General features: G+C 48.1%; 1 protein-coding gene across 1 annotated transcript; it reads left to right on the top strand.

Moving 5' to 3' along the window:
• The first annotated feature begins 2287 nt into the window (after positions 1–2287).
• On the top strand, positions 2288–20883 carry LOC125532659. The gene is made up of 3 exons (XM_048696635.1): positions 2288–2516; positions 17625–17956; positions 20705–20883. Exons 1-3 carry the CDS (start codon positions 2288–2290, stop codon positions 20780–20782), a joined length of 639 nt encoding a protein of 212 aa, XP_048552592.1. The 3' UTR covers positions 20783–20883.

Here is a 20883-nt window from a genome sequence, read left to right on the forward strand (position 1 = left end):
CAAGCTCGGCAAAAATGCTTAACATGTAAACAGTCTGCCAGGAACATTTTATAGCAAAAGTAGAGCAAGATCTAGTCATGCTAGGGTGCTCCATAATTGCAAACAAAGACATGGATGGAAAGAGCACAACAATATCTACAAAACATCCTTACTGATCATGCTCAAAAGAGGCATGGATCACTCTGTAGCAACAAGAATACATGGCATAAAAATATTGACAGGACACAGACTTAGAAGATTTCTAAGTCCCTGAAATCAGCAACATTACAAGAGCTACTTTGCATGCTTGTGCTAGTCACCACAAAGATCACAAAAATACATGGCATACACCCCTGTAAAGATGGCATGGCATACTTCAAAACACATGTAGGGCTCAAGTTCATAGGAGGTACACATCAATCATGGCAAAAATGACAAATGTCCAATTACTGATAAGAATCTGAAACTAACATCACATAGCACTCTTGCAACAGCATTTAGGACAGCAAGATGAGCTCAAATGAACATGATGCAATGAGATGAAATGAAGTGCTCGTCGAGACGAACAATTTGATATGCTACACGTCCAAAACGGAGCCACGGGTGCAAAGTTATGATGCGATGAAAAATGCAAAAATCACTGGGAATTAGGGCAAAAGTCAACCCGAGATCCAGATCCAGATCAGCGCGGAAGTCGAGGTTCGCCGGAATTACTGTTAAACGAGGTGGCCGAAGCGGGAGTCGCCGGAGAGGGGCGGATCCGGCCGACCGAGGAGGAGGGAGAGGTCGCCGGACGGCGAGGTGGCCGCGGTGGCCGGATTGCGTCGGCAAGAGGCGGCGGAGGACGGCGCCGGCGGGCGGTGGCGGCAGACGGCGTCAGAGCAGATCGGCGGTGCGACGCCGAGCGGAGAGGCGACGGGCTCCGGGCGGTCGCCGGTGCGGTGGCGCGCGTAGACGGGCGGCGGGGCAGGCGCGGTGGGGCGCGACCCGGTTGGTCGGCGGAGAGGGCCCACCCTGGGCCGGGACGGGCCGGCGTGTAACACCCCGAGGATCATGCTACAGTACTCTACCATGATGATGCTAAGCTACTGTGATTTGCAATGATAATCATGTTGGGATAATATCTCATTTCAAATTCCTCTCTAAAAACAATTCAAATTCACAAAGCAAAATGAGTTTGCTCAAAACTTGCTAGAAAAATGTCCGCCATTTGACAACTATTCCATAACATTTATTTGTTAAGGAATACAACATCACACTTGTGCAAAGATGAGCATTAGCAATCATAGAAGCATCATTTCAGCATTTTTAAATGCTATCCTATTTATGAAAAATTCAAATGAATTCCAAAATTGCACAAACTTTTTGTGGAAGTGCAAAATATTTCATAGTATTTATGTGGCCAAGCTCCACATTTATACAAGGTCATTTGGTGGCTTGATTTATTGCAAAATTATTGCTAGTAAAATAAAACAGAAACAGAAAATACAAAAGCTTTTAAAAGAAAAAAATAAAAAGACCCCCCTCACTGGGCCTTAGGCCGAAGTGGTCGGCCCAATTAGCGAGCCCAGATGGCCCAGCCCCCACTCCCGGTCGTCTCCCTCCCCACTGTTCCAACGACCGGGGCGCCCGCGCGTCGCCGCTGAACCACCTCGCTGGCAATGCCCCCCCCCCCCCCCCCCCCCCTCGCGAGAGGATAAGGCCGCCCCGACGCCTCGGCCCCCTCGCCTCCCACTCGCCCACCTGCCACTCCCCTTTCCCTCGTCGCTCGCTCTCCCCTCTGTTCTACACCTCACCAAACGCAGCCGTCTCCGCGCCACTCCGGTCACGCGGCCACCAGCGTTCCCGCGCCTCCTCTTGGTGACCATAAGCTCCGCCGACGACCGGTACTCCCTCTCCGACCACGAGCTCGAGCTCGGCGCCACCTCACCGACCGGATCGACGCCGCCTTCCCCGTTCGGTCGCCGCCGTCTTCCTCCACTCCGACTAGCTCTGCTGCTCCTAATCCATTCACCGGCCTCCATGAGCTGCTTGGTGAGCCTCCGCGTTGCTCCCCTCCCTCTCTTTCACGTTCTAGCGTGCTCGGTCGTCGTCCCCGTGATTCTGGGCTCCGCCGTCCGCCATGGCCGGCGAGCTCGTCGCTGCCGTGCCCCGTAGCTTCTTCTATTGATGCGTACGTGCTCGTTGCGTTGCGTAGCACCTCCCGCGCCCGTTAGTTCACGCTTAGCGCGCTGCTGCTGCCGTTGAGTTGAACGCCCGAAAACCGCCGCCGCCTCCACTCGTCGCCAGCGATGTTCCGGCCATCCCCATGCCCAACCAGCAGCGCCATCGCGCGTGGGACGTCGAGCCGCGTCGAACGCGCCTAGACACGCGTCCGGAGACCCACCATGGCGGAACCCGAGACTCGCCGGCGCCCTCCGCCGCGTTTTGGCTCGCCGGAGCCAACTCCGGCGCCGGCGCTGACCTGGCACCGGCAGGGCCCGCCTCTGGGTCGCTGCCCGTGGGCCCCCTGGACTCAGTTGACCATGTTGACCGTGGTCAACTATGCTGACTAGGCACTCAGTGCCACTGACACGCGGGTCCCACCGCATATTTAACCTAATTAAAACATTTAATAACTAAAACTAATTTCTTTAGTTAATTAGACACTGACAGGTGGGTCCCACATGTCAGGTTTGACCTGTACAGCCACTGTTGACTTGCTGATGTCAGCATGGCGTCATGCTGATGTCATATTCCTTTTCTGTTAATTTAGTAATTCCAGAAAATGGTTTAATCTTTAGAAATTCATATAAAATAAACCGTAGCTCGGATCGAAAAACTTTGTACATGAAAGTTGCTCAGAACAACGAGACGAATCTGAATACGCGATCTGTTTACCTGTCAGATGCCTCTAACTATTTGAACCTGAAACATCCCCCTCTGGTCAGCTGTCTGACACAGATCCGAAACCGGGAAAACATTCCCGGTTGAATTCCCCCTTCACCTATCTCGTGTAGCCATACGTTAGGTCACACCCGGCACAGCATATTGCCACGTTATGCTTAGTGATGCATCTGTTTGCTCTGTATTTACTGTTTCTTCCCCCTCTTCTCTCCGGTAGACCCCGAGACCGCTGCTGATGCCCCTGTGATCGACTACGTCGACGACGACCCCTCCTTGCCAGAGCAACCAGGCAAGCAAACCCCCCTTGAGCATTCCGACATCGCCTATTTCTTTCCCTCTCATGCTTGCATTAGAACTGCTACTGCTTTCTGTATGATCCTACTCTGATGAATAGCCTGTTGTTGTTACCTGCTTTCATACCTTATCTGCTTATCCTAAACTGCTTAGTATAGGTTGGTTAGTGATACATCAGTGACCCCCACCTTGTCCCTGTTGCCCCTGCTTCATCATCGAAGACCCGATCAACGGGATCGAAGACCAGGCCCCGACACCGCACATCACTTTCCTCTTAGTTGCTTGACACTACTGGGTTACTATCGAGTGCCGAGGGTGAGACCTCTTCAGCACTTCTGTTGTTAACCTGTAGTGTAGCTATTCGGTCATGGTCATCGAGGGTGATTTCCTCCTTAACCACTTCCGATACGGCTCTGTCGTGCAACCCCTCAAGTGTGAACCTCGAGGGTGGATCCTCTTACGTTCACCTTGATGATTACATCAAGTGGAATTCACCGGGGGTGATTCCTCGGGTTTTCCCCTTAATGTTTGGACACACGGGTACTTGGACTTTACCCCTGTTACTTGGAAAGAAGGGTCGACCCTGAGGGGTACCCGCGCGAGCTTAATTGCGAGTGATGTGGAGACGGGTTGACCTGGAAGGTGCCCGCTGTTGGGGAACGTAGCAGAAATTCAAAATTTTCTACGCTCACCAAGATCAATCTATGGAGTAATCTAGCAACGAGGGGAAGGAGAGTGCATCTACATACCCATGTAGATCCCTAAGCGGAAGCGTTCAAGTGAACGGGGTTGATGGAGTCGTACTCGTCGTGATCCAAATCACCGATGATCCTAGTGTCGAACGGACGGCACCTCCGCGTTCAACACACGTACAGCCTGGTGACGTCTTCTACACCTTGATCCAGCAAGGGGAGAAGGAGAGGTTGGGGAAGACTCCATCTAGCAGCAGCACGACGGTGTGGTGGTGGTGGAGGAGCGCGGGACTCCAGCAGGGCTTCGCCAAGCACTAGGAGAGACGAGGAGGGAGAGGAGTAGGGCTGCGCCAACAGGGGAAGGACCTCATCTGTTGGGCTGCCCCTTTGCCTCCACTATATATAGGGGAAGAGGGAGGGCTGCGCCCCCACCTAGGGTTTCCTCCCTAGGGATGGCGGCAGCCCTAGATCCCCATCTGGGATGGCGGCCAAGTGGGGGGGAGAGGGAGGCGCACCAGGCATGGGCCTTAGGGCCCATCTGCCCTTAGGGTTTGCCCCCTCTTCCCCTTAGGCGCATGGGCCTTGGTGGGGAGGCGCCCCGACCCACCTAGGGGCTGGTCCCTTCTCACACTTGGCCCATGTATGCCTCCAGGGCCCGTGGCCCCTCCCGGTGGACCCCCGGACCCCTCCGGTGGTCCCGGTACACTACCGGTGATGCCCGAAACAATTCCGGTGGCCAAAACCATACTTCCTATATATCAATCTTTACCTCCGGACCATTCCAGAACTCCTCGTGACATCCGGTATCTCATCCGGGACTCCGAACAACATCGGTAACCGCATACATACTTTCCCTATAACCCTAGCGTCATCGAACCTTAAGTGTGTAGACCCTACGGGTTCGGGAGTCATGCAGACATGACCGAGACAACTCTCCGGTCAATAACCAACAGCGGGATCTGGATACCCATGTTGGCTCCCATATGCTCCACGATGATCTCATCGGATGAACCACGATGTCAAGGACTTAATCAATCCCGTATACAATTCCCTTTGTCTAGCGGTACGATACTTGCCCGAGATTCGATCGTCGGTATCCTGATACCTTGTTCAATCTCGTTACCGGCAAGTCTCTTTACTCGTTCCGTAACACATCATCCCGTGATCAACTCCTTGTTCACATTGTGCACATTATGATGATGTCCTACCGAGTGGCCCAGAGATACCTCTCCGTTACACGGAGTGACAAATCCCAGTCTCGATTCGTGCCAACCCAACAGACACTTTCGGAGATACCTGTAGTGTACCTTTATAGCCACCCAGTTACGTTGTGACGTTTGGCACACCCAAAGCACTCCTACGGTATCCGGGAGTTGCACAATCTCATGGTCTAAGGAAATGATACTTGACATTAGAAAAGCTTTAGCAAATGAACTACACGATCTTTGTGCTAGGCTTAGGATTGGGTCTTGTCCATCACATCATTCTCCTAATGATGCGATCCCGTTATCAACGACATCCAATGTCCATGGTCAGGAAACCATAACCATCTATTGATCAACGAGCTAGTCAACTAGAGGCTTACTAGGGACATGGTGTTGTCTATGTATCCACACATGTATCTGAGTTTCCTATCAATACAATTCTAGCATGGATAATAAACGATTATCATGAACAAGGAAATATAATAATAACCAATTTATTATTGCCTCTAGGGCATATTTCCAACAGTCTCCCACTTGCACTAGAGTCAATAATCTAGTTCACATCGCCATGTGATTAACACTCACAGGTCATATCGCCATGTGACCAACATCCAAGAGTCTACTAGACTCAATGATCTAGTTCACATCACTATGTGATAAATACTCAAAGAGTTCTGGGTTTGATCATGTTATGCTTGTGAGAGAGGTTGTAGTCAACGGGTCTTGCCATATTTAGATCCCTATGTATTTCGCAAAACTTTATGTCATATCATAGATGCTGCTACCACGTTCCACTTGGAGATATTCCAAATTGTTGCTCCATTATACGTATCCGGTATCTCTACTCAGAGCTATCCGGATAGGTGTTAAGCTTGCATCGACGTAACTCTTTACGTCGAACTCTTTATCACCTCCATAACCGAGAAATATTTCCTTATTCTTCTAAAGATAATTTTGACCGCTATCTGGTGATCTAGTCCTAGATCACCTTTGTACCCTCTTGCCAGACATGTGTCAAGGCACACATCAGGTGCGGTACTCAGCATGGCATACCGTATAGAGCCTATGACAAGAGCATAGGGAACGACCTTCGTCCTTCCTATTTCTTCTGTCGTGGTCAATCTTCGAGTCTTACTCAACTTCACACCTTACAACTCAAGTAAGAACCCCTTCTTTGACTGATCTATTTTGAACTCCTTCAAAAACATGTCAAGGTGTGCGTTCTTTGAAAGTATCATCAGGCGTCTTGATCTATCTCTATAGATCTTGATGCCCAATTTGTAAGCAGCTTTATCCAGGTCTTCCTTTGAAAATCACTCTTCAAACAACCGTTTATGCTTTCCAGAAATTCTACATTATTTTGGATCAACAATATGTCATCCACATATACTTATCAGAAATGTTGTAGTGCTCCCACTCACTTTCTTGTAAATACAAGTTTCTAGCAAACATTGTATAAACCTAAAAGCTTTGATCACTCCATCAAAACATATATTCCGATTCCGAGATGCTTGCTCTAGTCCATAGAAGGATTGCTGGAGCCAGCATACCTTTTAGCATCCTTAGGATCGACAAAACCTTTTATTGTATCACATACAACTTTTCTTACGAAAACTTGGTAAGAAAACTTGTTTTGACATCCATCTGTAAGATTTCATAATCGAAAAATACAGCTAATGCTAACATGATTCCGACGGACTTAAGCATCGCTACGGGTGAGAAATTCTCATCGTAGTCAACTCCTTGAACTTGTGAAAAGACTCTTTCCCACAAGTCGAGCTTCATAGACGGTAACATTACCGCCCACGTCCGTCTTCTTCTTAAAGATCCATTTATCTCAATGGCTTGCCGATCAACAGGCAAGTCCACCAAAGTCCATACTTTGTTCTGATATATGGACCCTATCTCGGATTTCATGGCTTCTAACCATTTGTCAGAATACGGGCCCACCATCGCTTCTCCATAGCTCATAGGTTCATTGTTGTCCAACGACATGATATCTGAGACAGGATTACCGTACCACTCAGGAGTAGTACATATCCTTGTCGACCTACGAGGTTCGATAGCAACTTGATCCGAAGCTTCATGATCACTATCATTAACTTCCTATACAACAGACGTAGGCTCCATAGAAAACATCTTTCTATGTTGCATCACTCTCTGGTTGAAGTAGAGGTTTGACAACCTCATCAAGTTCTATCTTCCTCCCACTCAATTCTTTCGAGAGAAACTCCTCCTCGAGAAAGGACCCATTCTTAGCGACAAACAATTTGCCCTCGGATCTGAGATAGAAGGTATACCCAACTGTCACCCTTGGGTATCCTATGAAGTTGTGTTTGTCCGCTTTGGGTTCGAGCTTCTCCGGCTGAAGCCCTAAGCATCGCATCCCCAAACATTAAGAAACAACAACTTTTGTTTCTTGCCAAACCAATGTTCATATGATGTCATCTCAACGGACTTAGATGGTGTCCTATCTAAAGTGAATGCAGCTTTCTCTAACGCATAACCTCAAAATGAAAACGGTAGACTGGTAAGAGACATCATAGATCGCACCATATCTCATAAGGTTCGATTACGACGTCCGGATACACCATTACCTTGTGGTGTTCCAGGTGGCTTCAACTGTGAAACAATTCCACAATGTCTTAAGTGATTGCCAAACTCATAACTCAGAAAATCCCCTTTTGATCAGATCGTAGGAACATGATCTTATTGTTATGATGATTCTTAACTTCACTCTGAAATCGCTTGAACTTTTCAAATGTTTCAGACTTGTGCTTCATTAAGTAGATATACCTATATCTACCCAAATTGTCAGTGAAGATGAGAAAATAGCGATATCCACTGCACGCTTCAATTCTCATTGGATCACACGCATCAGCATGCATGATTTCCAACAAGTCACTTGCCCGTTTCATTGTACCTTAAAACGGGGTCTTAGTCATCCTGCCTATGAGGCATGGCTCGCATGTGTTAAACGATTCAAAATCAAGTGACTCCAAACATCCATCGACATGGAGTTTCTTCATGCATATTACGCCAATATGACCTAAGCGGCAGTGCCACGAGAAAGTGGTACTATCATTATTAACTCTACATCTTTTGGCGTGAACATGTGTATCACCACGACCGAGATTCAATGAACCATTCACATAGGGTGCATGACCATGAAAGGTATCATTCATGTAAACAGAATAACCATTATTCTCTAACTCAAATGAATGACCGTATTGCAATGAACATGATCTAATCATATTCATGCTCAACGTAGACACCTGATAACATTCATCTAGGTTCAATACTAATCCTGAAGGCAGATGGAGCATGCGATGGTGATCTCATCAACTTTGGAAACACTTCCAACACACATCGTCACCTCGCCCTCAGCCAGTCTCCGTTTAGTCCGTAGCTTTTGCTTCAAGTCACCAATAATAGTAACTGAACCGGTATCCAATACCCAGGTGCTACCAGGAGTACTAGTGAGGTACACATTAATAACACGTATAAACTTTGTTGAAGTTGCCAGCCTTCTTATCTACCATACATTTGGGGTAATTCCGCTACCAGTGACCGTTCCCCTTACAATAGAAGCACTTAGTCTCGGGTTTGGGTTCAACCTTGGGTTCCTTCACTGGAGCGGCAACTGGTTTGCCATCCATGAAGTTTCCCTTCTAGCCCTTGCCCTTCTTGAAACCAGTGGTCTTGTTAAACCATCAACACTTGATGCTCCTTCTTGATTTCTACCTTTTGCGGTCTTAAGCACCGCGAACAGCTCCGGGATCAACTCCATCCCTTGCATGTCATGGTTCATCATGAAGATCTAGTAGCTTAGTGATAGTGGCTAGAGAACTCTATCAATCACCATCTTATCTGGAAGTTTAACTCCCACTCGATTTAAGTGATTGTAGCACCCAGACATTCTGAGCACATGCTCACCAGTTGAGCTATTCTCCTCCATCTTGTTGGCAAAAGAACTTGTCAGAGGTCTCACACCTCTCAACACGGGCATGAGCCTGAAATCCCAATTTCAGCTCTTGGAACATCTCATATGTTCTATGGCGTTCAAAACGTCATTGGAATCCCGATTCTAAGCCGTAAAGTATGGTGCACTAAACTATCAAGCAGTCATCAGGATGTGTCTGTCAGGTGTTCACAACATCCACAGACGATGTTGTAGGGGTTTGCACATCGAGCGGTGCATCAAAGACGTAAGCCTTCTGTGTAGCAGTGAGGACACTCCTCGGACTACGGACCTAGTCCGCATCATTGCTTACAATATCTTTCAACTTAATCAGTCTCTAGGAACGTATTGAAACAGGGAGCTACAACGTGAGCTATTTATCTACAACATATTTGCGAAGACAATTTAGACTATGTTCATGATAATTGAGTTCATCTAATCAAATTATTTAATGAACTCCCACTCAGATAGACATCCCTCTAGTCATCTAAGTGAAACATGATCCGAGTCAACTAGGCCGTGTCCGATCATCACGTGAGACGGACTAGTCAACATCGGTGAACATCTCTATGTTGATCATATCTTCTATACGACTCATGCTCGACCTTTCGGTCTTCCGTGTTCTGAGGCCATGTCTGTACATGCTAGGCTCGTCAAGTCAACCTAAGTGTATTGCGTGTGTAAATGTGGCTTACACCCGTTGTATTCGAACGTTATAATCTATCACACCCGATCATCACGTGGTGCTTCGAAACAACGAACCTTCGCAACGGTGCACAGTTAGGGGAAACACTTTTCTTGAAATTTTAGTGAGGGATCATCTTATTTAAGCTACCATTGTTCTAAGCAAATAAGATGTAAAACATGATAAACATCACATGCAATCAAATAGTGACATGATATGGCCAATATCATTTGCTCCTTTTGATCTCCATCTTCGGGGATCCATGATCATCGTTGTCACCGGCATGACACCATGATCTCCATCATCATGATCTCCTTCATCGTGTCTTCTTGAAGTTGTCTCGTCATCTATTGCTTCTACTACTATGGCTAACGCTTTAGCAATAAAGTAAAGTAATTACATGACGTTTATGTTGACACGCAGGTCATAAATAAATTAAGACAACTCCTATGGCTCCTGCCGGTTGTCATACTCATTGACATGCAAGTCGTGATTCCTATTACAAGAACATGATCAATCTCATACATCACATATATCATTCATCACATCCTTTTGGCCATATCACATCACAAGGCATATGCTGCAAAAACAAGTTAGACGTACTCTAATTGTTGCTGCAAGTTTTTACGTGGCTGCTATAGGTTTCTAGCAAGAACGTTTCTTACCTACGCGGAAACCACAACGTGATATGCCAATTTCTATTTACCCTTCATAAGGACCCTTTTCATCGAATCCGATCCGACTAAAGTGGGAGAGACAGACACCCGCTAGCCACCTTATGCAACTAGTGCATGTCAGTCGGTGGAACCAGTCTCACGTAAGCATACGTGTAAGGTCGGTCCGGGCCACTTCATCCCACGATGCCGCCGAATCAAGATAAGACTAGTAACGGCAAGTAAATTGACAATATCGACGCCCACAACTACTTTGTGTTCTACTCGTGCATAGAAACTACGCATAGACCTAGCTCATGATGCCACTGTTTGTTGAACGTAGCAGAAATTCAAAATTTTCTACGCATCACCAAGATCAATCTATGGAGTAATCTAGCAACGAGGGGAAGGAGAGTGCATCTACATACCCTTGTAGATCCATAAGCGGAAGCGTTCAAGTGAACGGGGTTGATGGAGTCGTACTCGTCGTGATCCAAATCACCGATGATCCTAGTGCCGAACGGACGGCACCTCTGCGTTCAACACACGTACAGCCCGGTGACGTCTCCTACGCCTTGATCCAGCAAGGGGAGAAGGAGAGGTTGGGGAAGACTCCATCTAGCAGCAGCACGGCGGCGTGGTGGTGGTGGAGGAGCGCGGGACTCCAGCAGGGCTTCGCCAAGCACTATGAGAGACGAGGAGGGAGAGGGGTAGGGCTGCGCCAACAGGGGAAGGACCTCATCTGTTGGGCTGCCCCTTTGCCTCCACTATATATAGGGGAAGAGGGAGGGCTGCGCCCCCACCTAGGGTTTCCTCCCTAGGGGTGGCGGCAGCCCTAGATCCCCATCTGGGGTGGCGGCCAAGTGGGGGGAGAGGGAGGTGCACCAGGCTAGGGCCTTAGGGCCCATCTGCCCTTAGGGTTTGCCCCCTCTTCCCCTTAGGCGCATGGGCCTTGGTGGGGAGGCGCCCCAGCCCACCTAGGGGCTGGTCCCTTCTCACACTTGGCCCATGTATGCCTCCGGGGCCCGTGGCCCCTCCCGGTGGACCCCCGGACCCCTCCGGTGGTCCTGGTACACTACCGGTGATGCCCGGAACAATTCCGGTGGCCAAAACCATACTTCCTATATATCAATCTTTACCTCCGGACCATTCCGGAACTCCTCGTGACATCGGGGATCTCATCCGGGACTCCGAACAACATTCGGTAACCACGTACATACTTTCCCTATAACCCTAGCGTCATCGAACCTTAAGTGTGTAGACCCTACGGGTTCGGGAGTCATGCAGACATGACCGAGACAACTCTCCGGTCAATAACCAACATCGGGATCTGGATACCCATGTTGGCTCCCACATGCTCCACGATGATCTCATCGGATGAACCACGATGTCAAGGACTTAATCAATCCCGTATACAATTCCCTTTGTCTAGCGGTACGATACTTGCCCGAGATTCGATCGTCGGTATCCCGATACCTTGTTCAATCTCGTTACCGGCAAGTCTCTTTACTCGTTCCGTAACACATCATCCCGTGATCAACTCCTTGATCACATTGGCACATTATGATGATGTCCTACCGAGTGGGCCCAGAGATACCTCTCCGTTTACACGGAGTGACAAATCCCAGTCTCGATTCGTGCCAACCCAACAGACACTTTCGGAGATACCTGTAGTGTACCTTTATAGCCACCCAGTTACGTTGTGACGTTTGGAACACCCAAAGCACTCCTACGGTATCCGGGAGTTGCACAATCTCATGGTCTAAGGAAATGATACTTGACATTAGAAAAGCTTTAGCAAACGAACTACACGATCTTTGTGCTAGGCTTAGGATTGGGTCTTGTCCATCACATCATTCTCCTAATGATGTGATCCCGTTATCAACGACATCCAATGTCCATGGTCAGGAAACCATAACCATCTATTGATCAACGAGCTAGTCAACTAGAGGCTTACTAGGGACATGGTGTTGTCTATGTATCCACACATGTATCTGAGTTTCCTATCAATACAATTCTAGCATGGATAATAAACGATTATCATGAACAAGGAAATATAATAATAACCAATTTATTATTGCCTCTAGGGCATATTTCCAACACCCGCGAGATACTTACGAGGCGTAGCCGGGCATTCTTAGATCTTGCCGCAAGTACTCGAGACGGGGCGACGAGGTCACATCGATCGTGAGTCTCTGCTCGTTACCGCGCTTTCCTAATTCACTATGACTTGGATATTTGATCCGAGGGGCCTCTGGCCTGATAGCACTAACCATTACGTGGGCATAGTATGGGCGTTCTACATCGTATACATCAGCCGAAGCTTAATAGACGTCAGCGACTGAGCGGCGCGCCGGGTTGGACTGTAAGCACCTACCTTGTTGAAGGAGGTAGCTAGGTCTGCTCACCGGCCGCGTACGCAACGTGCAGGAGTTCCTGGGGCGATGGCCCATGACCCTTGGGGGCATAGGTTTAGTTCGGCGTGCTTGACCTCTGTATTAAGCCTAGGTCGGGTTGCGGCGTATTGTTTGCCGAGGCCGGGCATGACCCAGGAAAGTGTGTCCGGCCGGAGTTAATCGAGCGTGGTCGGTAAGTTGGTGCACCCCTGCAGGGAAGAAAACATCTATCGATAGCCTGTCCTACGGTAACAGACACTTGGAGTTGTATCCTGGTCGATACAACTAGAACTGGATACTTGAGATGAGAAATGGATATGAGAAATGGATAGTATGGCTCTGGGATTGCTTTCTCGCAGGGTGTCGAGAAAGGATCTCTGGCCGAGGTTGATAACACTACTACTACTTTACTTTATGCTACTCTACTCCCTCTTGTTGCTGCAAGATGGTGGTTTTCAGAAGATGCTAGTCTTCGATAGGCTAGGTTTCCCCCCTTCTCTTCTGGCATTCTGCAGTTCAGTCCACAGATACTCCCCTTTTCATTGATACTGATGCATATGTAGTGTAGATCCTTGCTTGTGAGTACTTTGGATGAGTACTCACGGTTGCTTTGCTCCCCCTTTTGCCCCTTTCTTCTACTTTCCGGTTGATGCAACCAGATGTCGGAGCCCAGGAGCCAGATGCCACCGCCGATGCCTGCTACTACGTGGAGACCGCCGATGACCAGGAGTAGTTCGGAGGCTCCTAGGCAGGAGGCCTTGCCTTTTCGATCGTTGTTGCTTTTGTGCTAGCCTTCTTAAGGCAAACTTGTCTAACTTATGTCTGTACTCAGATATTGTTGCTTCCGCTGACTCTTGTGTATTCAAGCTTATGTATTCGAGCCCTCGAGGCCCCTGGCTTGTAATATAAAGCTTGTATTATTTTAATTTGTGTCTAGAGTTATGTTGTGATATCTTCCCGTGAGTCCTTGATCTTGATCGTACACATTTGCATGTATGATTAGTGTATGATTGAATCGAGGGCGTCACAAGTTGGTATCAGAGCCAACTGCTTGTAGGAATCCCCCTTCCAAACTCTTTGGCCGAAGTTGAGTCTAGTCACTGAAAAACTTTTACTAACATGGTTGTGTGCCTTATGGGCCCACGTCGCCAATTGGGTGGTATTAGGATCTTTTATTCCTCGTCTATACTCTGGGACTCTGATCTCTCTTCCATTCGGATTAAATGATTTTGCTAACTCTAACATTAGGATCTCGTAACTACTTCCTCCTGGAGAGCCCCTTATTACAGATGATTGCCTGCTGCACCAGAAGATTCCGAAGATACTCTCCGATGTTATCCCGATAACTTGTGCTCATCGCGTTTGCAATTCCCTACCACCGAAAAGCCCCTATGACTAACTTCATATCCTTGTCGCTCATACCTTCATCCCTAGTTGCTCTTGTTATTACAAGATACCCCGAAATACTTGTCGTTGTTCCGAGAATCCTTTTGTGCCTACTGCCTTGCAGTTCCTTGTCGCCTGAATACACCGACAAATTAATCCTCACACATATCGAGGATTTGTTTTTCCCCAGTTGTTCATATGTTTCACAAAAGTCTTTGAAATAATATTCGATCTTTTGATAATCCTCAACAGCTTGTTGTTCTTAAAATTCTTGCTTGTTTACATTATGGATAATCCCATAAGTCTAATAATCTTATTGGCATCCTTTGTTGCTATCCTTTTGAGTCTGTTGATTCAATATGTTGCGGATGCTCGCAATCCTCAGTTGGATCATAGAATTCATCCTTCCGGCTTGGACGTCATTTGACCAAGAGCTGTTTCTCGACCAATCAAATTGTTGTCGATTGTATCCTTAAGGCTATTCAACTTACTTATCTTTTGATCAGAGCGTCTGCTTCTAATCTTCTATTTTTGAAATCATGAGTTCTTTGCATTTAAGCATCGAATTATTCAGATGTTTCTATAATCCGAAGCCTTTGCATTCTTTCTTCTTCTGGTTGAGTACCGATACTCACATCAGATCCTATGTGGACCGCCAGATCCTTTGTTGGATTTTATCCGACAACGTCCTTCATATTCAATAACCTTGTAGCCTTTTCCTCGGATACATAATGCCTTTGGTTAATTGTATCCCCTGCTTTTGTCCACCATGCTTTGCTACCGAGCTTGTGTTATTTATTCTTGAAATTTATGATATATGTTCCTAAGATGCCCCGATGGGTTGAACCTATGCCTTCCCTAATCTGTGTGAACTTGAAAGTTATGCGGATTATACTCTACTGGCTTTTCGTCAGATAAAATTTCAATACTACAACTTCATTAAGAGCGAGAAGTAAAATGAAAGGTTATGCATTGTAGAAGTGGGAGTCGACCCTGAACCTTTGTGTTCATGCCCACGGACACGGTGTGGAACTTATCATGAAAGCTTCTTGCAAGGATATTTAATCATTTGAATAATTCTTCCGGTATCGTAAATTGGATCCCTTGCAGTTATGGTCTCGACCATATTTCCTCCTTGATCTCATTCACTGGGTAAGTTAAAATTACCTATTCTCTGCAAATCATTTCCCCCGTCCAACCTCTACTCCGATTTACCTTCTGGCATTACACCTAGTACTTGATACTGGGAAGCTTTATACCCCATCACATCATTCCTAGCCTGAACGGCTATATTTTATCATGACAAATTTTTAACTGTGCTACATGGTCCTTATGCCCGAAGCAACTTCCGATGATGAGGTAAGCTTACGTCGATCTTCCTCATCTTATCATTTCACCTCGAACAACAAGCTTGACTTTGAGCTTGTGTCGAATCCGTGGTTCTCATAGCCTTTTTCACTTCATCCTCCCTTTTCTTCTCGAGGGCATCTTCATAGAGTCTCTCGACAAACTTTGTCTTGATCACCGTCACACTTTGGCTTCTTCAGATATGTCAATTGAATTCATGGCTAGAAATACCATCCTTGCCTCTCAATGATTTGTGTCAGCATCAACAACATTCTTGTCTTCCCCCCAACACAAACTTGATCATATTGATTTTGGGAATACATCCTTTTTGACATGTTGAAGGATTGCTACTGAACCCGTCGGCCACACCCTCATATTTTCCCTGCTAAAATTGTATGACTTGTTTTCTAAGTTGTTTCCGATGGATCCTTGGTGTATCCAAAGTCTGACCTTTGCTTGTAACCATGTCAATGCTATCTCGAAGCATGTCTGTGGTAATCCGATCTCCAATGAGAACATTTGAAGCACGATACTAAATCTTCTTTATCAATTATCCAAACTCCATTGTATGGGTAATGTCATGAAATTTCTTTCCCCTTACCTAAATGGTTTTAAACTCCTATTCTGTCATGGATACCATGCTCTGCTTGTCCTTGGGAAGGATATACCCCTGAAATATGTGTTTAAACACATTTTCCTTTCCATTGTTCTGTTTAATCTGACAATTACATTTTCCTTTCCATTGGTTTGTTTAATCATTATTGTGATCTATATTATATAAGGAGTAATATTTCCCTGCTTATGTAGACACCTAGTTGTACCACTCTGTCAGTAAGACCCTGTTACTATTGATGATGACATTCTGGAAGCCATCGATGGACGAGAACTTTGCCTAATGGTCCGCCTAGTTCAACGAGTAGGATAATGGTTCTCTTCGTCCCTCGCCCTTGGTACCAACGTTGTTGCCGACATAACTGATAGGCTACCCTCTGACATGCCTTGCTATCATAACCGTGCAAGATGCCAGCACCCTTCCTAATTTTAACCCACGTGGTGGGCCCATAACCCACAGTTCCACAGGATCGAAACCTGACTCTCCTGTACCCCCTGTTTCTAAGGTTATTCCTCATGCTTGGCTTCGTATCATATCACGAGCCACCTTCCGAGAGATGATCTATTCTTGATGCTCTGAACCCCTTCCTCACACTTTGTTCACGTATCAATCGTTTGTCCATTCGTTTGAAACTTCCTATTGTACCTTCATACTTTGCTCTCGATGTTAATCAAGTTTCAACTCGAGAGATACTTCTGCCTCATTCCCTAAATTGTTCACTGGATAATTAACCCAATAAGGGTCAGCTCTCCCGAAGTTACTCTTTACTTCCCCACTTAAATCTCGGGACGAGATTTCTTGTAGTAGAGGAGATTTGTAACACCCCGAGGATCATGCTACAGTAATCCACCATGATTATGCTAAGCTACTGTGATTTGCAATGATAATCATGTTGGGATAATATCTCATTTCAAATTCCTCTCTGAAAACAATTCAAATTCACAAAGCAAAATGAGTTTGCTCAAAACTTGCTAGAAAAATGTCCTCCATTTGACAACTATTCCATAACATTTATTTGTTAAGGAATACAACATCACTCTTGTGCAAAGATGAGCATTAGCAATCATAGCAGCATCATTTCAGCATTTTTAAATGCTATCCTATTTATGAAAAATTCAAATGAATTCCAAAATTGCACAAACTTTTTGTGGCACTGCAGAATATTTCATAGTATTTATGTGGCCAAGCTCCACATTTATACAAGGTCATTTGGTGGCTTGATTTATTGCAAAACTATTGCTGGTAAAATAAAACAGAAACAGACAAAAGCTTTTAAAAGAAAAATAAAAAGACCCCCCTCACTGGGCCTTAGGCCGAAGTGGCCGGCCCAATTAGCCAGCCCAGATGGCCCAGCCCCCACTCCCGGTCGTCTCCCTCCCCACTGTTCCAACGACCGGGGCGCCCGCGCGTCGCCGCCGAACCACCTCGCCGGCAACGCCCCCCCCCCCCCCCCCCCCCCCCCCCCCCCCCCCCCCCCCCCCCCCCCCCCCCCCCCCCCCCCCCCCCCCCCCCTCGCGAGAGGATAAGGCCGCCCCGACGCCTCGGCCCCTCGCCTCCCACTCGCCCACTTGCCACTCCCCTTTCCCTCGTCGCTCGCTCTCCCCTCTGTTCTACACCTCACCGAACGCAGCCGTCTCCGCGCCACTCCGGTCACGCGGCCACCAGCGTCCCCGCGCCTCCTCTTGGTGACCAGAAGCTCCGCCGACGACCGATACTCCCTCTCCGACCACGAGCTCGAGCTCGGCGCCACCTCACCGACCGGATCGACGCCGCCTTCCCCGTCCGGTCGCCGCCGTCTTCCTCCACTCCGGCTAGCTCTGCTGCTCCTAATCCATTCACCGGCCTCCATGAGCCGCTTGGTGAGCCTCCGCGTTGCTCCCCTCCCTCTCTTTCACGTTCTAGCGTGCTCGGTCGTCGTCCCCGCGAATCTGGGCTCCACCGTCCGGCATGGCCGGCGAGCTCGTCGCTGCCGTGCCCCGTAGCTTCTTCTGTTGATGCGTACGTGCTCATTGCCTTGCGTAGCACCTCCCGCGCCCGTTAGTTCACGCTTAGCGCGCTGCTGCTGCCGTTGAGTCGAACGCCCGAAAACCACCGCTGCCTCCACTCGTTGCCGACGATGTTCCGGCCATCCCCAAGCCCAACCAGCAGCGCCATCGCGCGTGGGACGTCGAGCCGCGTCAAACGCGCCTAGCCACGCGTCCGGAGACCCACCGTGGCGGAAGACGAGACTCGTCGGCGCCCTCCGCCGCGTTTTGGCTCACCAGAGCCACCTCCGGCGCCGGCGCTGACCTGGCACCGGCAGGGCCCGCCTCTGGGTCGCTGCCCGTGGGCCCCCTGGACTCAGTTGACCACGTTGACCGTGGCCAACTATGCTGACTAGGCACTCAGTGCCACTACACGCGGGTCCCGCCGCATATTTAACCTAATTAAAACATTTTAATAACTAAAACTAATTTGTTTAGTTAATTAGACACTGACAGGTGGGTCCCACATGTCAGGTTTGACCTGTACAGCCGTTGTTGACTTGCTGATGTCAGCATGGCGTCATGCTGACGTCATATTCCTTTTCTGTTAATTTAGTAATTCCAGAAAATGGTTTAATCTTTAGAAATTCATATAAAATAAACCGTAGCTCGGATCGAAAAACTTTGTACATGAAAGTTGCTCAGAACGACAAGACGAATACAAATACGCGATCTGTTTACCTATCAGATGCCTCTAACTATCTGAACCTGAAACATCCCCCTCTGGTCAGCTGTCTGACACAGATCCGGAACCGGGAAAACATTCCCGGTTGAATTCCCCCTTCACCTATCTCGTGTAGCCATACGTTAGGTCACACCCGGCACAGCATATTGCCACATATTATGCTTAGTGATGCATCTGTTTGCTCTGTATTTACTGTTTCTTCCCCCTCTTCTCTCCGGTAGACCCCGAGACCGCTGCTGATGCCCCTGTGATCGACTACGTCGACGACGACCCCTCCTTGCCAGAGCAACCAGGCAAGCAAACCCCCCTTGAGCATTCCGACATCGCCTATTTCTTTCCCTCTCATGCTTGCATTAGAACTGCTTACTGCTTTCTGTATGATCCTTACTCTCTGATGAATAGCTGTTGTTGTTAACCTGCTCATACCTTATCTGCTTATTCCTAACTGCTTAGTATAGGTTGGTTAGTGATACATCAGTGACCCCACCTTGCTCCCTGTTGCCACCTGCCATCATCGAGACCCGATCAACGGGGATCGAAGACCAGGCCCCGACACGCACACTCACTTTTCGCTCCTTAGTTGCTTGACATCGACTCTACAGAGTTACCATCGAGTCCCGAGGATGGAACCTCTATTGTTAACCTGTAGTGTAGCTATTCGGTCATGGTCATCGAGGGTGATTTCCTCCTTAACCACTTCCGATACGGCTCTGTCGTGCAACCCCTCAAGTGTGAACCTCGAGGGTGGATCCTCTTACGTTCACCTTGATGATTACATCAAGTGGAATTCACCGGGGGTGATTCCTCGGGTTTTCCCCTTAATGTTTGGACACACGGATGCTTGGACTTTACCCCTGTTACTTGGAAATACGGTTCGACCCTGAGGGGTACCCGCGCGAGCTTAATTGCGAGTGATGTGGAGACGGGTTGACCTGGAAGGTGCCCGCAAGATACTTACGAGGCGTGGCCGGGCATTCTTAGCTCTTGCCGCAAGTACTCGAGATGGGGCGACGGGGTCACATCGATCATGAGTCTCTGCTCGTTACCGCGCGTTCCTAATCCACTACGACTTGGATATTTGATCCGAGGGGCCTCTGGCCTGATAGCACTAACCATCACGTGGGCATAGTATGGGCGTTCTGCGTCGTATACATCAGCCGAAGCTTAATAGAGGTCAGCGACTGAGCGGCGCGCGCCGGGTTGGACTGGTAAGCACCTACCTTGTTGAAGGAGGTAGCTAGGTCTGCTCACCGGTCGCGTACGCAACGTGCAGGAGTTCCTGGGGCGATGGCCCATGACCCCTGGGGGCATAGGTTTAGTCCGGCGTGCTTGACCTCTGTATTAAGCCTTGGTCAGGTTGCGGCGTATTGTTTGGCCAAGGCCGGGCATGACCCAGGAAAGTGTGTCCGGACGGAGTTAATCGAGCATGGTCGGTAAGTTGGTGCACCCCTGCAGGGAAGAAAACATCTATCGATAGCCTGTCCTACGGTAACGGACACTTGGAGTTGTATCCCGATCGATACAACTAGAACTGGATACTTGAGATGAGAAATGGATATGAGAAATGGATAGTATGGCTCTGGGATTGCTTTCTCGCAGGGAGTCGAGAAAGGATCTCTGGCCGAGGTTGATAACACTACTACTACTTTAATTTATGCTACTCTACTCCCTCCTGTTGCTGCAAGATGGTGGTTTTCAGAAGATGCTAGTCTTCGATAGGCTAGGTTTCCCCCCTTCTCTTCTGGCATTCTGTAGTTCAGTCCACAGATACACCCCTTTTCATTGATACCGATGCATATGTAGTGTAGATCCTTGCTTGCGAGTACTTTGGATGAGTACTCACGGTTGCTTTGCTCCCCTTTTGCCCCTTTCTTCTCCTTTCCGGTTGATGCAACCAGATGTCGGAGCCCAGGAGCCAGATGCCACTGCCGATGCCTGCTACTACGTGGAGACCGCCGACGACCAGGAGTAGTTAGGAGGCTCCCAGGCAGGAGGCCTTGCCTTTTCGATCATTGTTGCTTTTGTGCTAGCCTTCTTAAGGCAAACATGTCTAACTTATGTCTGTACTCAGATATTG

This window comes from Triticum urartu, chromosome 1, assembly GCF_003073215.2.
Source record: "Triticum urartu cultivar G1812 chromosome 1, Tu2.1, whole genome shotgun sequence".
NCBI lineage: Eukaryota > Viridiplantae > Streptophyta > Magnoliopsida > Poales > Poaceae > Triticum > Triticum urartu.

Excerpts from the sequence above, each read along its gene's own strand:
- LOC125532659 (XM_048696635.1), top strand. The coding sequence starts at position 2,288 with ATGCCCAACCAGCAGCGCCATCGCGCGTGGGACGTCGAGCCGCGTCGA. Across the intron at positions 2,517-17,624 it reads AGTTGACCATGTTGACCGTG|GCCGCCCCGACGCCTCGGCC; the intron begins GTCAACTATGCT and ends CGAGAGGATAAG. Across the intron at positions 17,957-20,704 it reads CGGCCTCCATGAGCCGCTTG|ATGTCGGAGCCCAGGAGCCA; the intron begins GTGAGCCTCCGC and ends TGATGCAACCAG.